The sequence below is a fragment of the Littorina saxatilis genome, linkage group LG15 (genome assembly GCF_037325665.1).
Source record: "Littorina saxatilis isolate snail1 linkage group LG15, US_GU_Lsax_2.0, whole genome shotgun sequence".
In the NCBI taxonomy this organism is placed as follows: Eukaryota; Metazoa; Mollusca; class Gastropoda; order Littorinimorpha; family Littorinidae; genus Littorina; species Littorina saxatilis.
In genome coordinates, this window is record NC_090259.1 from 44,253,843 (window position 1) to 44,272,980 (window position 19,138).

General features: G+C 46.2%; 1 protein-coding gene across 1 annotated transcript in view; it reads left to right on the top strand.

The window, feature by feature from the left end:
- The first annotated feature begins 337 nt into the window (after positions 1-337).
- Positions 338-19,138, top strand: part of LOC138949415 (zinc finger protein 11-like) — a 20,934-nt gene continuing 2,133 nt past the window's right edge. Inside the window, exons 1-4 of the mRNA XM_070321239.1 lie at positions 338-710; positions 5,865-6,188; positions 12,908-13,054; positions 16,276-19,138. The exon at positions 16,276-19,138 is cut by the window's right edge and continues 2,133 nt beyond it. Coding sequence (XP_070177340.1) covers positions 6,077-6,188; positions 12,908-13,054; positions 16,276-18,485 — 2,469 coding nt within the window. The 5' untranslated portion in view covers positions 338-710; positions 5,865-6,076 and the 3' untranslated portion in view covers positions 18,486-19,138. The remainder of the gene's footprint in view (positions 711-5,864; positions 6,189-12,907; positions 13,055-16,275) is intronic.

Here is a 19,138-nt window from a genome sequence, read left to right on the forward strand (position 1 = left end):
TTGAGGTTTCACAAGAGTTGGCGGAAGGTCTGTGTAAATGACACTCTCTCTCACCCCCTCTCTCTCTCTCTCTCTCTCTCTCTCTCTCTCTCTCTCTCTCTCTCTCTCTCTCTCTCTCTTTCTCCCTCTCCCTCTCCCTCTCCCGCTCCCTCTCTCTCTGTCTCTCTCTCTCTCTAGTCTCTGTCTCTCTCTCTCTCTGTCTCTCTCTCTCTCTCTCTCGCTCTCTCTCTCTCTTCATGCAGGTCGGGGTTGAAGGGTACATGTGCTCGGATCTTGTAAAATAGAGAGCTACGGTTTGTTGTCAGCGTACACTAATTACTAATTTGGGTGGACTTTTCTTTAAAATTTGATGTTAACATCAGTATTAGTTTGTGTTTTCGAATTAGCATATCTTTTAATCTCGTCTGAGCCACGATCATTTCGTGACCTCACAGCTCTCAGTTTTAAAGCATTGCCGGCTGAGCAGGGTTTGATTGTACTTTTCTGGCGCCTATCCTTTCTTTTTTGGCAGTTCAGGCAAAAAGACGTAAGGGAAATCACTCTGTTTGGCTACTGCTGCCATTTGTCACGTGAGCAAACGCCATTCGCTGACATTGAAGAGCAAGTGAATTATTTGTGCTATCACTGTGTACTCAAGCTACCAGTGACTTCTTTTACAGTCGGTGTTATAAGTAGAGGTCACACGCCGAATCTCAGTGGATTTGAAACAGGTAAGCCTAGCGCCTTCTCATCAGCGTTTGGGGGCCAGATACCAGTGTGAGAGCCTCAGTAGTTTGTATCCAGTTTTTAACATTGTATTTGTAACATAGCATTTTTAACTGCTTGGAAAGCCTACATTCTAGGGCAAACGGACTAAAACCGCAAGTACAGCAGCAAGAAGACCAGCTGGAGTTGTACACTATATCCACCTTATGTACAGTGAACTTTGAAGACTTTTTTTTATATGCGCACACCCAAAAACGTCACGTTGATAGTCGTCGTCGGCTCCTGTGGTTTCATTACGTGCAGCTATCGGGAGGGCGTTAGACTGAATGTTTCTCCGCCTAGTTCCAGCGGTTCTTGAGTGAGAGATTCTTGTCTAGATCTTGCAACTGAAGCAGATTTGTGATGTTATTCGATCAATTTTACCCAAAATTCGATGTATTCAAAATCGCAGTAAGCGGTTACGTCCCATTCCCATGAATAAGAAAAGAAATATTTTGTGTTGAAAGTCAAAATACCATTTCTGATCACAAATTAGAATCCAAGATGGGAATGAATACATGGTTCACAGTACGATTAACAGCAATTTGGATGGGAGTCAGTATTGAGTTTGTGTGAGATAAACAACGCACTGGCTATACGCACTCGGAGTGTATATAGGACCTGACCACTGTATACACTCCGGCTTTAACTTCCGGTCACGAAGCGAATTTGCCATTCGACACCACTTTGCGATTGGAACGCAGAGCAGTTGATTATAAGAGTTTAAAGAAACGAAAACAATCTGATGCTGCACGGCCTTTGCTGTGACGTAGATTGCATTTTCGACACTGAACCGCATCAACACTCGGAGCGTCATTCGACGCCATTTTGCGAAGGTACGCTTCACTTTCGATTCATGGTATCAAAGTATGCTGGGAACAAACACACACACGAAACTGATGCTTCATGGCAGTTTATTGTCAGAGTTTGGAACACACTTGGAGTGTGTATCGACCTAGAAACGGTTGTATACTATGTGAATGTACATTATTTGCGAACCCTCAACACTCCGAAAAAGAGATAGCGGAAGTCCATACGCCAGGCTGATTTTTCATTGGCTACTTCCTAACGACTTGTTAGGGGGCATTTCATTGGCTACAGATTTGTAACAGAGCTTTTCATTGCCGGAGTGTATACAGACTTATCGATCCTGTATACACTCTGAGTGCGTATAGCTTTTGCCGATAAGCAAAGCCGTCTGACATCCTCCCTATAGCTGCTAGTTTCTTTTGATTTTTAGAAAGGTCTGTTTCTGTTGTGCGAAGCGTTTTAGCGCTGTATGGCACGGACTTTGCATGCCTAAGCTAGACTGTACATTTGACTTCCTTAATCCAACGGTCTTGATCTATGTTGACGAATGGGTATCTATGAAAACTAAATAGATAATGATGAAGACCAGAAGTCTCAACTCCTGCAACTTGGAGAAGGTGATGCAAACCACTCGCTGATTAAAATTTATTTAATTATTTGGCATAGTTTCAGAGCTGTTTTGAGCAAATTATTGCAGGTGTTTCTAAATTACAGTATAGTGTCAGTGAATGTCCCTTGAGTTTTTGAAGGTCCAAATCGTCGGAAAACTCTCCAAAATGACGGCTTAGACTATATATCTTTAAGATTATGGCAGGTTTTACAGTATTGCATGGCTGACATAGCAAAAGCGTTTGTTGGCTAATATATCAATCAATCAATCAATATGAGGCTTATATCACGCGTATTCCGTGGGTACAGTTCTAAGCGCAGGTTATTTTATTTTTTTTTTTAATTTTATGCAATTTATATTGCGAACATATTCAAGGCGCAGGGATTTATTTATGCCGTGTGAGATGGAATTTTTTTTACACAATACATCACGCATTTACATCGGCCAGCAGATCGCAGCCATTTCGGCGCATATCCTACTTTTCACGGCCTATTATTCCAAGTCACACGGGTATTTGGGTGGACATTTTTACATTTAGTCAAGTTATGACTAAATGTTTTAACATCGAGGGGGGAATCGAGACGAGGGTCGTGGTGTATGTGTGTGTGTGCGTGCGTGCGTGTGCGTGCGTGCGTGTAGAGCGATTCAGACCAAACTACTGGACCGATCTTTATGAAATTTGACATGAAAGTTCCTGGGTATGATATCCCCATACGTTTTTTTCATGTTTTTGATAAATGTCTTTGATGACGTCATATCTGGCTTTTCGTGAAAGTTGAGACGGCACTGTCACGCCCTCATTTTTCAACCAAATTGGTTGAAATTTTGGTCAAGTATTGTTCGACGAAGCCCGGACTTCGGTATTGCATTTCAGCGTGGTGGCTTAAAAATTAATTAATGACTTTGGTGACTTTGGTCATTAAAAATCTGAAAATTGTAAAAAAAAAAAACAATTTTATAAAACGATCCAAATTTACGTTCATCTTATTCTCCATAATTTTCTGATTCCATAAACATATAAATATGTTATATTTTGATTAAAAACAAGCTCTGAAAATTAAATATATAAAAATTATTTTCAAAATTAAATTGTCGAAATCAATTGAAAAACACTTTCATCTTATTCCTTGTTGGTTCCTGATTCCAAAAACATATAGATATGATATGTTTGGATTAAAAACACGCTCAGAAAGTTAAAACGAAGAGAGGTACAGAAAAGCGTGCTATCCTTCTTAGTGCAACTACTACCCCGCTCTTCTTGTCAATTTCACTGCCTTTGCCATGAGCGGTGGACTGACGATGCTACGAGTATACGGTCTTGCTGCGTTGCATTGCGTTCCGTTTCATTCTGTGAGTTCGACAGCTACTTGACTAAATGTTGTATTTTCGCCTTACGCGACTTGTTATCTATGCCAATACAATTGTGCCAGGAAAGACCCTTTTGTCAATCGTGGGATCTTTAACGTGCACACCCCAATGTAGTGTACACGACGGGACCTCGGTTTTTCGTCTCATCCGAAAGACTAGCACTTGAACCCACCACCTAGGTTAGGAAAGGGGGGAGAAAATTGCTAACGCCCTGACCCAGGGTCGAACTCGCAACCTCTCGCTTCCGAGCGCAAGTGCGTTACCACTCGGCCACCCAGATTCCCCCCATGTTAAGACCTACATGGCTTATATTCGACAAAGATATAAATAGAGGTACAGTACCACTGTCCTGGTCTCTTGTCTCCTGTTTCAGCCAGGTATCACTGTGAGTGCTGACTGCACCTTGTCCTTTCAATGGCTGCACTGTATCAAATGTTTCTCCTGGTTCCTGTTTTGGGCAATGGCATTCTGCTTGCTGATTCAACATACCTGAAAGCAGAAGCAGGCAATTTCAAACGCAACACTCAATAGAGTCTAAACTGTGTCAAGTCCCCAACACACCACCCCAGCTGGCAACCACAATATATTGGTCAGCCAGACCGTTTTGTCTACTACCCCCCCCCCCCCCCCCAAACCCTTCCTTCAAAAGGTGTGAAGCCAGTCCCAGGCCATATTGTTTACTAATATTTAAAAAAAAAAAAAATATGTTCGTTTATGTATTTTTGGTTATTTGTGGTGGTTTGTATGTTAAAAAAGAGACAGAAAACACTTAGATTTATTGAAATAAAAATTGACTTTACAAGAATGTCATCGATAAACTGTGCTATCATTCAATTTGCGACAGACATCATTTCCCGGATTTTTTGCCTGCTGTAAAAGGGCTGTGCAGAGTTCATGGAAAAATTTGTTCAAGCAATTCCATGGAAATGTGAGATGGACGGTGAAGTTACCGTAAGACCTGCCTTATACATAGCTCATGATTTAGTAGCAATTAAGCACTCTAATTTGGCAGAACCTGCCCCTGTAAGCATAATTAACAAGTCATTTAAGACTTTTGAATCCCGCAGTGGGGCACTGCGGTTATGAAATTAAAGGCCCCTCCTGTTTTTGGAACCGCAGGAGCTTTCTAGTTTGCTGTTAGGTAGATTTTTGGTTCCTCTTTCCTGTCATGCTCTCTTTTTCTTCATGAATTCTTTTCTTTTTTCTGCCTTCTTGCTCATTCACCTGTATTTTTTCCAAAAATCTCTTCTCTTTCCGCTTGTCTCGCGATTCATGTATAGTTTAATCTGTTAGTGTTCTGATGTAAGTCCAGCAGTAGATAGGTTAAGCCTATTTTAACATACTGGAAACTGGTAATCTTCCAGTAGGTATTAATTTAGTTTTACTAAAGCCTGCTGGGACACAAGTAATGGGTTAGTGCATTTGTAAACAGGAATCGCTTGACAAGTGGCCCCCTTCATCCCCCCCTTCCTCGTCCTGATATGGCTCTGCGTAGTCGGCTGGACGTTAAGCAACAAATAAACAAACAAACAAATAAGACTTTTGAAGTCACAAAATGAACTGTATGAATGATTTCCGTGTTTTTTTACATGGGTTTTAAGAACAGAAACATCATTAAAACTGCCATTTTTAATCAAGGGAGGCAACTCTGTTGTGTAAATGATGTCCCTTGGTTTATCAAAAACATCTCGGGGTATCACTTGGGAGAATCTATATTTATATACGGCTTCTGTCTGTCTGTCTGTGTGTTCGCCATGCACGGCCAAAGTTCTCGATGGATCTGCTTCAAATTTGGTGGGCATATTCAGGTAGACCCCGGACACAATCTGGTCGATGAAAATTGTTAGCACGTGCTCTCAGCGCGCAGCGCTGAACCGATTTTGGTTTTTCTGTACATCCATTCTCAGTAACTCTTCCTTATCTTCTCCAGTGTTTTGCGCGTTTATCTCCCTTCCTTCGTACGGTGTGCTGGCGAAGCCGGCGTACACCCGGCGAAGCCAGGTATTCGGCTGTACTTCTTCCCGGCGAAGCCGGGTACCCGGCGAAGCGGGTATTCATCTAATTATATATACATGTACATTGTATTTTTTCTGAACGGCTTTATACATGCACACATACAGTCACATACACCACCACCCTTGTCACAATTCCCCGTCTATGTTCAAACATTTAGTTCTTCTTCTTCTTCGTCGTTCGCTAGAAAACATTTAGTCAAAAGCATGATTTTACTTTAAGCAGGCTTTCTACTGTGTCCAAACACTTTAGTGTGTGTGAGCGAAAGAGAAATCTTTTCTCTGCTTCTTTAAACTGCTGAACATTGTTGTTCCCACAGCAATGATTCGAACGCTGATCAACCATGAACCTACAACACCTTGGAGAGTGAGCTGCTATGATCAGCCAACACCTTGATCAGTGAGCTGCTATGATCTGCCAACGCCTTAATCAGTGAGCTGCTATGATCGCCCAACACCGTGAAGAGTGAGCTGCTATGATCTGCCAACACCTTGATCAGTGAACAGTCAGCACCTTGAACTGTCAGGAACCATGGCTTCTCCAAACAGCATGGAGGAAGGAGACTCCGCTCTTCTCTCAGATGTCAAGATAGAGATTGATGTCGCAGAAGAGTGTTGGCACATCACTGAAACACGCCCCTATGGTAAGGTTCATAAGATCAGGTGAATGAAACACGTGATGGGGAGGACCTTCCTTCTGTTTTGGGGGAGTGGTGGTGGTCAAATGACATTATTGGTGACGACCCGTCTTGAAAGCACTTCAATCCTGGACACTACCGCCTGGTGGGTTAAGAGTGGCGATTTTTTCGATCTCCCAGGTCAACTTATGTGCAGACCTGCTAGTGCCTTATCCCCCACACGCAAGCACAAGACCAAGTGCGCACTGAAAAGATCGTGTGGTTTATGTCATTGTCAGAGTTCGATGTGTTAAAGAAACACGAAAATACCCAGTATGCTTCCCCTCGAAAGCGGCGTATGGCTGCCTAAATGGCAGGGTAAAAACGGTCATACACGTAAAAACCCATTAAATTACATATTCTTACTCCGAATCACATAAAAGCATTGACGCAGTCTAACATGCTAAGATCTGAAAAGGCTACCCGTCTTAAAGAATTTTAAAGGGAAGCAACCCAACACAAAAAGTGTAAACACAGGCAAGGTAATGACTGTCTACCCGGGGAGTTACCTCCCATCCGGGGTTACATGACGTCACTTCCCCTGTAAACACCACGTGTAGCTCATACGACATTTCAGCCTACACTTGGAAGGTCGTGAAAATTTTGGCTCCGTGAGTGACTGCTTGCAGGTGTTTTTTGGGCACCCACCGGTCACCTAACCCGTCTTTTGGCTTGCCACTACGTTTTTGGTGAGCTCTTTCCAATTTTGTCTTATTGTTGACAGGAATTTTCATTGTTATTGACAAATTTTCGTCCTTGTTTGGACTTGTTAAAATTTTTTGCTCAGTAACTTTGTGTTGTGCTGTGTTTTGCGCGTTAGTCATTATGGCTGATAGCGATAAGAAACGCGGTAAGGGTGATGCCAAGGGCCGGATTAAGGCAAAGTCTTCCTCAGATAAACCTCTGCCTAAAAGTTCTCCGCTCGTTTTGGTTTCTGACAAAGATAAAAACGTACTCTTGTCGGTTCCCATTTCTGCCCCCGTTAGCCTTAATGCTGGGGGGCAGCCTAGCATTCCCGTTACAACTGTGTCTGTGTCAGCTCGCCCGGTCGCAGTTTCTAGCGCGGGGCAAGCTGACATGGTTTCGTCGATTTTGCGTTCGCTGGTTCCAGAAATTCGTACCCTGGTGCGTGACGAATTACACCGAGCCACGCCGGCTCTCAGCGCTCCGCTTTCATCGGCAGTGGGTGGCGTTCACTCCTTGGCATCTTTTGTGTGCCTGTCGGAGACGCCCGCCCGTGATGTTGGTTCACTCTCGTCTTCTACTGCTCTTGCTTGGAGCTCAGACGGTAAGTCGAACTGCTCCGCCGGCTTTCGCGAAGCCACCGGACGCTCTCTCTTGAGCAACAGTTCTTGGTCGCAGGCTCGCTACCTGCAAACTTCCTGCCAGTCAGGATATGCTGCTCCGTCTAGTTCCGATCGTACAGCGAGTAGGGCTATGACGGAGCAAGGGCGGCTTCCGCTTGCGGAAGTCGCGTTTCCGGGTTTTCCCGGAAACGAAGGTCAATCTGGCACACCCACGAAGGTCCCTGCTGGTGTCGACTGTGGACTGGCCTTTCGGCCACCGGGCTTCCGGCCCCAGTCCTCGCAGCAGACGTTTCCGCTGTACGCGGCTCCGTCGGCAGCGCTTCCGGCTCCGCCCGGTTTTCCTAGTCTCTTGCACACTGCTCCTACACGAATGTCAGTGGGTGAGAGACCGGGTACGTCCTTTGAGCTTCCGGGACAGTCTTCACAGCACTTGTCTAGTGCGATGTCGACTTCCGGTTCAGTTCCGGCGGCAATGGTGACTGCGTCTTCCGGCTCTGCGTTTCCTGTTGATCGGGATATGAGCCAGGATGATTTCCGGCCTACCGGTTCTCCGGTTTCCGGTTTTCCTGCACACCATACTGCTGCTGGTTCATTGGGCTATGATCGGGACGCTTCGCTCGACTATGCAGACACGCAGTCTGTAGTCAGTGAAGCTGCTCGTTCTGGATTTCCGTCTCAGCTTCGACTGGCGCTTGAGGACGCGGCGGAAGTTACATCCAGATACTTTGCAGAGGGGGCAGTGGCTTTGCCTACGTCGGCTTCTGCCGCTCCCTCCGCGATGGCGGATTTTCGGTACGAGAAGGAGGATGCTTCCCGCTTTCGTTTCGCCGAATCCCCATCAGTCGCCTACCAGCTTTCTCAGGTGCTGGCGCGACCCTCTCCTGCAGGACGGTCGCAGCCGGGCATCGCTGTTCCTCTGCTGGTACCTTACGGACCGGCTCCGGAACTGGCTCGGGCTTGGCTGGCTTCGGATACGCAAGCGTCTTCTTTTGTGCCCACACATCACAAGAAGTTTGCTTTACCGAAGACAGGTCGCTCTTGGCTTGCTCCTTTTGCCCTTCCGCGTGCACCGCTTCCGGTCACGCCGGAGTTGGCTTCGTTGCTGGCAAAGCCTATCAAGAGTGATTCGGGGATTGTTCTCCCCGAACATACCCTCATGGCATCGGAGGAAATTAGTCGTCAGCTTTTAGAGTTGGCTTCGATCTCCGAGACGCTCCTGCGTTCCCTTACCAGGGCTATGACCGAGACGCTGGACCCCTTTGTCCTCGCGGTCGAGCAGGACGCTGATGACATCTCAACTCTTCTTTCGGCTCTGGCTAGAGTCAATGAAGAGCAAATGAGGTTGTCAGCGATGCAGTACGCACATACGGTCATGAGCAGGAGAGATCTTTTTCTGGGTCACTCTCAGTTCACGGACCAGTCCACTTGTGACACACTGCGGGCGTCTCCCATGACAGAGGGCTCTCTGTTTGGCCGTCTGGCGTTCGACGCCAGGAAGACTGAAATACAGATGAACAGGGATTCTCAGTTCTCTGATTTCTCTCTGCAGGCGTTCAAGCAGGCCAAGCCTTCACAGGCTCAGCCCGCTCCGCCTAAACAGCCTCAGGCTTCTGGTTCTTCCAGGCCTGCCGGACAGAAGAAGGCCAGATCGGCTTCTCGTGGCTCGAGAAAAAGATCGGCGCCCGGCAAGGGGCGAGGCGGCTCTGGTAGCAAGCCTCACCCCCAATGAAGTGCTCCCGGTCCCACCACCCCCCCGCCCTCCACTCTGGTGATGGCGGGGGGCCCTTCAAGGGCACTTTCTCACTGGGCGGCCCTAGTGCACAGCCAGTGGATCGTGGGCGTCGTGGGATCGGGCTTTCGTCTGCTTTGGGGCGAAAGAAAGGCACCTCTGTCGCGGCGTCTGCCGGGCTTCAAGCCTCCCTCCTCGCCAGAAGCAAGGTCCGTCCTCCAGGCGGAAATCGTTGCTCTGGTGCAGAAGGGCGCGGTGGAGAGGGTCTTAGACCACACGTCCCTCGGCTTTTACGGGCGGCTGTTTGCCGTCCCAAAGGCCTCGGGGGCGTGGCGTCCCGTCCTGGACCTATCGCATCTCAATACTTTCCTGAGAACGATACGGTTCAAGATGGAGACGCCCGCGTCGGTCAGAGACTCCCTCCGCCCGGGAGACTGGGCGACCTCCATAGACCTGACGGATACATACTTCCATATTCTGGTGCATCCGTCCGACCGGAAATGGCTCCGTTTCCGGTGGGACGATCAGGTCTACCAGTTCCGCGCTCTGCCTTTCGGGCTGTCTCTCGCACCTTGGGTCTTCACCATGGTCGTGAGACAGTTATGCGCACTGGTGAGGTCGCAGGGTATACGGCTGAGAGCATACCTGGACGATTGGCTGGTTCTGAACCAAAGCCAGTCTGGGTGCTCCAGTCATACCCAGGCGGTTCTTCGTCAAGCCCACCAGCTGGGTTTTTCGATCAACCGGACAAAGTCGGAGTTGGTGCCGTCACAGACGTTCACTTATCTGGGGATGTCTTTCTGCACGGTTACATGGACGGTCCGGCCTTCTCAGAGGAGGGTGGACAAGCTCCAAACCATTATCCGCGCCACTTTGTCTCTCCCGAGGGCTTCCCTCCGGACGCTGGCCTCCATCTTGGGACAGATGGAGTCCATGGCTCTCTTGGTGCCTCTGGGCAGGGTACACAAACGCCCGTTTCAGCTTGCACTGAAACCGTATGTGGACTCTGCCTGCGTGGACTGGGACGTCCTCATCCCTTTGCAGGGATGGCAGTCAGCGACCCTTCCGTGGTTGGACACGGCATGGGTCTGCAGGGGCGTGCCGATTGTCCTGCCCCCCCCAGACACAGACCTCTTTACGGATGCGTCTCTGATGGGCTGGGGTGCACACACAGACCGACAGACTGCGTCGGGCCTGTGGTCGGCAGAGCAGAGCCATTGGCACATAAACTTGCTGGAGCTAGAGGCCGTGGCCCTGGCTCTGGCGGAGTTTCGGCCCTCCCTTCACGCCAAGCATGTTCGTCTGTTCACAGACAACACGACTGTGGCAGCTTATCTGAACAAGCAGGGAGGGTCGCGGTCCCCGTCTCTCTCGGGCAGGACCTGCGAGATTCTGACCTGGTGCTGGCAACACCAGATCACTCTCTCGGCCAGGTACCTCCCGGGGAGTTTGAACACTCTGGCGGACGCGCTCAGTCGCTCCGACAGAGTGCTTCAATCAGAGTGGACGATCACTCACGGGGCACTGCTTCGTCTCTGGGCCCTTGTCCCAAAGCCTCTGGTGGACCTCTTTGCCACCCGCTTTTCGAAGAGGCTGCCGATCTTCGTCTCGCCATTCCCGGACCCCGAGGCTTGGCAGACGGATGCATTGGCCTTTCCGTGGACAAGGCTCCAGGCCTACGCCTTTCCTCCCTTCCAGTTACTCGGCCGAGTGATCCGGAAGGCGGAAATGGAGGGTCCGGATCTTCTCCTGGTTGCGCCCCTGTGGCCCTCACAGGCGTGGTTCCCGGACCTTCTGAGGCTCGCTCACGGCCCACCAATCCCTCTCGCTCTCGCAAGAGGAGAGTTGGTTCAGCCTCGCACCGGCATTCCACACGAGGATCCCTCAATCCTGAAACTTCACGTGTGGAAGTTGTCCGGTCTTCACTGAGGCGTTCCGGTGCTTCTGAGCAGACATTGGACCTGGTGGAACGCTCTCATAGGGCTTCCACTTCGTCGGTGTACTCGTCTCACTGGAAGGCCTGGGCGACCTGGTGTCAGGCCCGTGGTTTGGACGCGCTGGCTCCTCGTTCCATGCACGTCGCGAACCACCTTGCGTTTCTTTCCTCTCAAGGAACGTCTGCTTCCTCCTTGAGGGTGCGAAGATCCGCCATCGCCGTCACGCTACGGCGGCTGGGACGCTCGATCGACGTCACTGGCGTCATCTCAAGGGTGATCAAGGGCGCTGCTCTCAAAGAGTCCGCTTCTCGTTCTTCCCTCCCGAAGTGGGATCTCTTTCTGGTACTCGAATTTCTTCGTTCCGCAGAATTTGAACCTTTGGCCGCGGCTAGTTTCGCTAGCCTTACGCGCAAAACGCTTTTTCTCCTGCTTGTAGCTACGGCTCGCAGGGGAAGTGAGATTCACGCCCTGTCAGGGGACCCGGCGGACATCTCTAACGAGCCCGACGGCTCTATTAGCTTGCGTTTCCGGCCTAACTTCCTGGCAAAGAATCAGGCCCCTGACCAGGCCTCTCCGCTGGTCTGCGTCAAGCCTTTGACTTCCATTCTGGCTCCCGGAGACCCGGACGCGGTTAATTGCCCGGTCCGAGCTCTTGGCATCTACCTGGCCCGCGCTCAGCCGCTTAGGTCCAAATTTCAAAAGCTTCTGTTCATCTCTATGAACACGTTACGAAATAGGGATATTGCCAAAACCACAATGGCTCGTTGGGTGTCCATGCTCATCAAGCAAGCTTACGTGTGGAGCCTGGAAAACAAAGGGGGGGGGGGCTGCCTGCCTTCCCCATGGACTCTGCCCGGGCCCATGAAACCAGGGCTTGGGCGTCCTCTTTGGCCGTCCTTCGGTCTCACAAGCTGGACGAAGTCCTACGCACGGCGTACTGGCGTTCCGAGGACGTGTTTCTCAACTATTACCTCAGGGACGTCTCCTCCGTGAGGCAAGATGGCTCTAGAACTTTCCCCGCGCTCATAGCAGGGGGTCAGTTCCTTGCAAGGGTTTGAGGTGAGTTTGGATTTTTATTTCATTCCCACCGCCTTGTTGAAGCTATCTGCTTTTATGTGATTCGGAGTAAGAATATGTAATTTAATCGAACATTTTTAAGTAAATTTTCATTTCATTAATATACTTACCCGAATCACATAGTGTATTCCCTCCCGCCAACCCCGCATATGATTTTTTAGTCTATTAAGTCGTATGAGCTACACGTGGTGTTTACAGGGGAAGTGACGTCATGTAACCCCGGATGGGAGGTAACTCCCCGGGTAGACAGTCATTACCTTGCCTGTGTTTACACTTTTTGTGTTGGGTTGCTTCCCTTTAAAATTCTTTAAGACGGGTAGCCTTTTCAGATCTTAGCATGTTAGACTGCGTCAATGCTTTTATGTGATTCGGGTAAGTATATTAATGAAATGAAAATTTACTTAAAAATTTTCGATTTGTGCAAAAACATGAGTGAACGTGGGAGTTTCCTCCCATGAACGAAGGAGAAGAAGAAAGCACTTTACACCTTTTGAAGGAAGGGTTTGGAGGGGGTAGTAGACAAAACGGTCTGGCTGACCAATATATTGTGGTTGCCAGCTTGGGTGGTGTGTTGGGGACTTGACACAGTTTAGACTATTGAGTGTTGCTTTTGAAATTGCCTGCTTCTGCTTTCAGGTATGTTGAATCAGCAAGCAGAATGCCATTGCCCAAAACAGGAACCAGGAGAAACATTTGATACAGTGCAGCCATTGGATGGACAAGGTGCAGTCAGCACTCACAGCGATACCTGGCTGAAACAGGAGACAAGAGACCAGGACAGTGGTACTGTACCTCTATTTATATCTTTGTCGAATATAAGCCATGTAGGTCTTAACAGAGAGGGAATCAAACAACAGGGAAAGTCTCAGAAAAGTGGGTCTTTATGACGAGAGAGAGATTTAGGCGACCTGGACGTCTTGATGGTAAATTGTTCAAATTACCCAAAGCAGTTGATTTTCAAATGTTTAATGAGGTTTCTCAAGCATCACTTTCTCACCAGGCTGGAAAACTTGGGCAGCTCTGTTGAAAGGTCGACATAGGTTTCAATGAGTTAAAATTTGATATCAAATTTGTGCACATGTAGATTACTGCTTGGACTGTTTATCAATGAAGTCTATGAAGAGCGGTTGCTATATCAGTATATGAACCTACATGAGACATAACCAAGCTAAGAAAAGATAACTCTCGTGAAAAATCAGAAGTCCCCAAAACAGGGACACAAAATAACACGCTTTCACCTTGTGCAGTTAGGCAGTTTGAATGTCTCTTTTGCGTTGTTTTGGATTAAAGAGCATAGCAGACATCGGCCTCGAGGAGCACCGCAATTTTGAAGAATTTGTAGCCTTTTCTTATTGAGTATTTGTTCTGCAAATATTCAGGATCATCAAGACTTGAAAAATAGAGTGCGCCCTGCTGAAAACAAGATTTCTTTGTGGTTCGTTCGTTACTTTTACCATCCTGATCATTTACATTAGCACCAGAGTGTGTGAAAGACTCCAAAAATGCAGATGAAACACACCAACCTCGGAGTCTGGAGTCATTTTGAGCGAATTTTAGATAGTCACTGTCTATTTTTCGATCAAATTGTTATGTAATCTCATGTTGTTAAAAGATGTTCGAATTTGTTTTTGCAACATTCCTTTAAGTGATTTTACAAACAATAAAACCACTGTACAGTAAAACCTGTCTCTAAAGGACACCCTTGGGGTATGGTAATGGTGTCCCTATTAGACAGGTGTCCTTTCTTCACAGGTGGAGGGGCCGGGGCAATATTTTACAGAGCACTGAAAATAGAGAGTGAGAGAGAGAGAGAGAGAGAATTGAGCTATTGAATACATATGGGCCAACAGCCCCTTTCAATGGATTTAACATGAGACTCACTGAAAATGTGAGTAAACAAATGATACATGTGGCAAACAACAACAACAACAACATCCCCTCCCCCCCCCTCCACCTACCTCACACACACTGTGCATTCAAACTTACGCAAGTCGGACGTCACAAAGCTAAAAATAGCTGACTCTTCATCGGTCGTTCAACGGGAAATTCCGCAGTGTGTCTCGACCAAATTGGGTCAGCTCTTGTTTCATTCAGTTTTTCTAGTCTCAGCATAAATGCATGGAACAGAAATTTACCTGTGTTAACTATTATTTCCTTCGAACGATTGCTTACAAAGAGAGAGAGATCCAGAGCGGAAAAGCGAAAGTGAGCGAAGCGAAAGTGAGTCTCCATCTAAACAAGCCACTGATTGGTCAGAAAAGGGACAGGACAACCAATCGACAACTATTTGTGCTACGGCTGCCGAGCACTGACCTGAATAACAGTCGAGTTTTTGAAGTTGCGTTTTCATGTACGTAGTGTCCGTTTGTGACACGGTGTTTAGACTTCCCACGGTCCGAAAAATCGTGTCCACATCCGTAAGTGGCAGGTGTCCGTCCGTTAAAGGTTAGTTATTGTTGAAATCGTGTTCGTTCCATGATAAACTGTCCGTATGTAGCAGGTGGCCGTTACAACAAGGGTCCGCTAGACTCAGGTTTTACTGTAATTTGGAAATTGTCTTCATTCGCTGAATAACAATGGGATCTTTTATGCGTTAGATCGGGAAAGCCATCATACAGAGTTGTTCATAATCCCAAAAATACAATAGTCTTTTTCAAAAACTATAGTCTGTTTGAATGAGTTTAATCTATTTTCAACATTTTAAATGGAGAAAACTTGACACTGAGCAATTACCGCTGTGCAGGGAAATCAGCAAGGTTTTATGTTTAGCAATGTGTCAAAATGAGAGGATGTTGTTTTCTCGCACTAAAGCATGAAAAGACCGTTGGCGATCTACAACATACAGAAGTTCACGTGAGAGGAAAGTAATTTTTGAGCTTAAAGGCACAGTAAGCCTCCCGTAAACCATCACAGAGCTCCCCGAGCGTCTACATACAGTACAAGCATACTTCCATTTTAACGCTCACCGAACGGGAACATCCTGGCTGCTTTCTGTTGAGCCCTCTACAACAATGGCATCTCGTTTTGGTGCTGGACGGCTGTTATGAATATTCAATACCGGAAATCACGCCCGGACAGTAAGCCTCCCGTAAACCATCACAGATACTGTCAGGCTTTTACACACAGTACAAACACCCTTCCATTTGAACGTTCACCAAACAGGAACATCCTAGGTGCCCTACAAAAAGAGCGAGCAATTTTTAAAGAATTAATTTTGCAGATTGTCTCGAACACTTTTTGGACCCATCCTGAACTCAGGTCAAAAATGAGTTACTTCCCTTCGGGTCTCATTTTATCAATGTAAACTGGCCATAGTGATTTTTTGTATCAACTTTAAAATTGGAAGAGAATGGTGGTTCCAACTCAATGCTCGACGAGATAAGTACTATCTAATCGTGAAGTCTATAAACCTCGTTGGCACATTAAAAGGAAAAAAATATTGTTCTCAACCACACGCCACCATACACTGAGCAGAAACAGTTAAAACACAGCAAAAACACCATAAAAACCATGGATATTTTGCTGTTTTTCAGTATTGTGCTCGCTCTCTTTTACACGCTAGATCAGCAAGACAGCGCTACGGATTTGAACGAAATGTGTATGAACTGTTAGGTAAGACACCAAATAAACTTTCGGATGTAAAAAAAGTAAACTATCATTCAGTTTAAGTCACTGTTTCGACGGTTGAAAGTGAATCATGCCATAAAAAAACAAAAATTTTTTAAGGGTAGGCGTGGTCACGGACCAGTGACGTCATATCCAGATATTGCTCAGATTCCAGAAACACATTTTTGAGCAAAAGAAAGACTGATCTTCAAATACACGTATATTTCTGACAAAAAAACTGCTGTTTAACACCTGGGCTATACCATTGAAAATATATCCTTAACTTTTTGTGCTCAGTGTATGTTTAATCTGCGAAAGGAAACGGGAGAAAAAGTGTGTGCTATTCACGGATCATAATCAGCACTCTCGTATGACTTGCTTTTGCTTTCATTTTCCAGTGCCAGTCAAAGAGGTTGTGGCCACAGACACAGTTTCCATATATACAGTGCTGACATTGGAAGGACAAGCTGCAGACAGCGCTCACAGTGATACCTGGCTGAAACAAGAGGAACATCCAAGTGCTGAGTGCGATACAGAATGTGATACCTGGCTGAAACAAGAGAAACATTCTAGTACTGAGTGTGATACCTGGCTGAAACAAGAGCAGCATTCTAGTACTGAGTGTGATACCTGGCTGAAACAAGAGAAACATTCAAGTATTGAGTGTAATACTGGGTTCGAAGAGTCCGGTAATCTGAAGCCAAGCATGTTAATAAGCCTGACAGAGAAAAAACTTGCCTGTACAGAGAGTGGCGCTAAGCCTAAAAAGTCTGGACATTTCAAGCGACACAGTTTAGCTCATACAGGAGTGAAAAAGCATGCATGTACAGAGTGTGATGCTAGGTTCCAACGGCCTAGTCATTTAAAGGAACACATATTAGCACACACAGGAGTAAAAAAGTATGCATGTACAGAGTGCGATGCTAGGTTCGTGCGGTCTGGAAATTTGAAGCAACATATGTTAACACATACAGGTGTAAAAAAGCATGCATGTACAGAGTGTGATGCAAGGTTCGCAGATTCTAGTGCTTTGAAGCAACATTTGTTGACACATACCGGAGTGAAAAAGCATGCATGTACAGAGTGTGATGCTAGGTTCAGGCAGTCTGGAGATTTGAAGCGACATATGTTAACACATACAGGTGTAAAAAAGCTTGCATGTACAGAGTGTTATGCCAGGTTCAAACACTCTTGTAAGTTGAAGCAACACATGCTAATACATACAGGAGTGAAAAAGCATGCATGTTCAGAGTGTGAAGCTAAATTCACCCAGTCTGGAAATTTGAAGCGACATATGTTAACACATACAGGTGTAAAAAAGCATGCATGTACAGAGTGTGATGCCAGGTTCACAAACTCTAGTGCTTTGAAGCCACACATGCTAACACATACAGGAGTGAAAAAGCATGCTTGTACAGAGTGTGATTCTCGGTTCGCACTGTCAGGAACATTGAAGGAACATATCTTAACACATAAAGGTGTAAAGAAGCATGCATGTACAAAGTGTGAAGCTAGATTCACCCATTCTGGAAATTTGAAGCGACATATGTTAACACATGCAGGTGTAAAGAAGTATGCATGTACAGAGTGCAATGCTGGGTTCGGGTGGTCTAAAAATTTGAAGGAACATATGTTAACACATACAGGTGTAAAGAAGCATGCATGTACAAAGTGTGAAGCTAGATTCACCCATTCTGGAAATTTGAATCAACATATGTTAACACATACAGGTGTAAAAAAGCATGCATGTACAGAGTGTGATGCTAGGTTCAGCCAGTCTGGACATTTGAATCGACATATGTTAACACATACACGTGTAAAAAAGCATGCATGTACAGAGTGTTATGCCAGGTTCAAACACTCTTGTAAGTTGAAGCAACACATGCTAATACATACAGGAGTGAAAAAGCATGCATGTTCAGAGTGTGAAGCTAAATTCACCCAGTCTGGAAATTTGAAGCGACATATGTTAACACATACAGGTGTAAAAAAGCATGCATGTACAGAGTGTGATGCCAGGTTCGCAAACTCTAGTGCTTTGAAGAGACACATGCTAACACATACAGGAGTGAAAAAGCATGCTTGTACAGAGTGTGATGCTCGGTTCGCACTGTCAGGAACATTGAAGCGACATATGTTAACACATACAGGTGTAAAGAAGCATGCATGTACAGAGTGTGAAGCTAGGTTCAGGCAGTCTGGACATTTGAAGGAACATATCTTAACACATACAGGTGTAAAGAAGCATGCATGTACAAAGTGTGAAGCTAGATTCACCCATTCTGGAACATTGAAGCGACATATGTTAACACATACAGGTGTAAAGAAGCATGCATGTACAGAGTGCGATGCTAGGTTCGGGTGGTCTAAAAATTTGAAGGAACATTTGTTAACACATACAGGTGTAAAGAAGCATGCATGTACAAAGTGTGAAGCTAGATTCACCCATTCTGGAAATTTGAATCAACATATGTTAACACATACAGGTGTAAAAAAGCATGCATGTACAGAGTGTGATGCTAGGTTCAGGCAGTCTGGACATTTGAAGCGACATATGTTAACACATACACGTGTAAAGAAGCATGCATGTACAGCCGTCGGGATATAACCTTGAATGGTTGAAAACGACGTTAAACACCAAATAAAGAAAGAAAGAATGCATGTACAGAGTGCGATGCTAGGTCAGGGTGGTCTGGAAATGTGAAGGAACATATGTTAACACATACAGGTGTAAAGAAGCATGCATGTACAGAGTGTGAAGCTAGATTCACCCAGTCTGGAAATTTGAAGCGACATATGTTAACACATACAGGAGTGAAAAATCATGCATGTGCAGAGTGCGATGCTAGGTTCAGGCGGTCTGGAAATTTGAAGGAACATATGTTAACACATACAGGTGTAAAGAAGCATGCATGTACAGAGTGTGAAGCTAGATTCACCCAGGCTGGAAATTTGAAGTGACATATGTTAACACATACAGGAGTGAAAAATCATGTATGTGCAGAGTGCGATGCTAGGTTCAGGCGGTCTGGAAATTTGAAGGAACATATGTTAAACACATACAGGTGTAAAGAAGCATGCATGTACAGAGTGTGATGCTAGGTTGGAACGGCCTAGTCATTTAAAGGAACACATAATTTTATTAGCACATACAGGAGTGCAAAAGTATGCATGTACATGGTCATTAGTGTGAAGCTAGATTTACTCAGTCATGAACATTGAAGCGAAATATGTTGACACATTCAGGTGTGAAAAAGCATG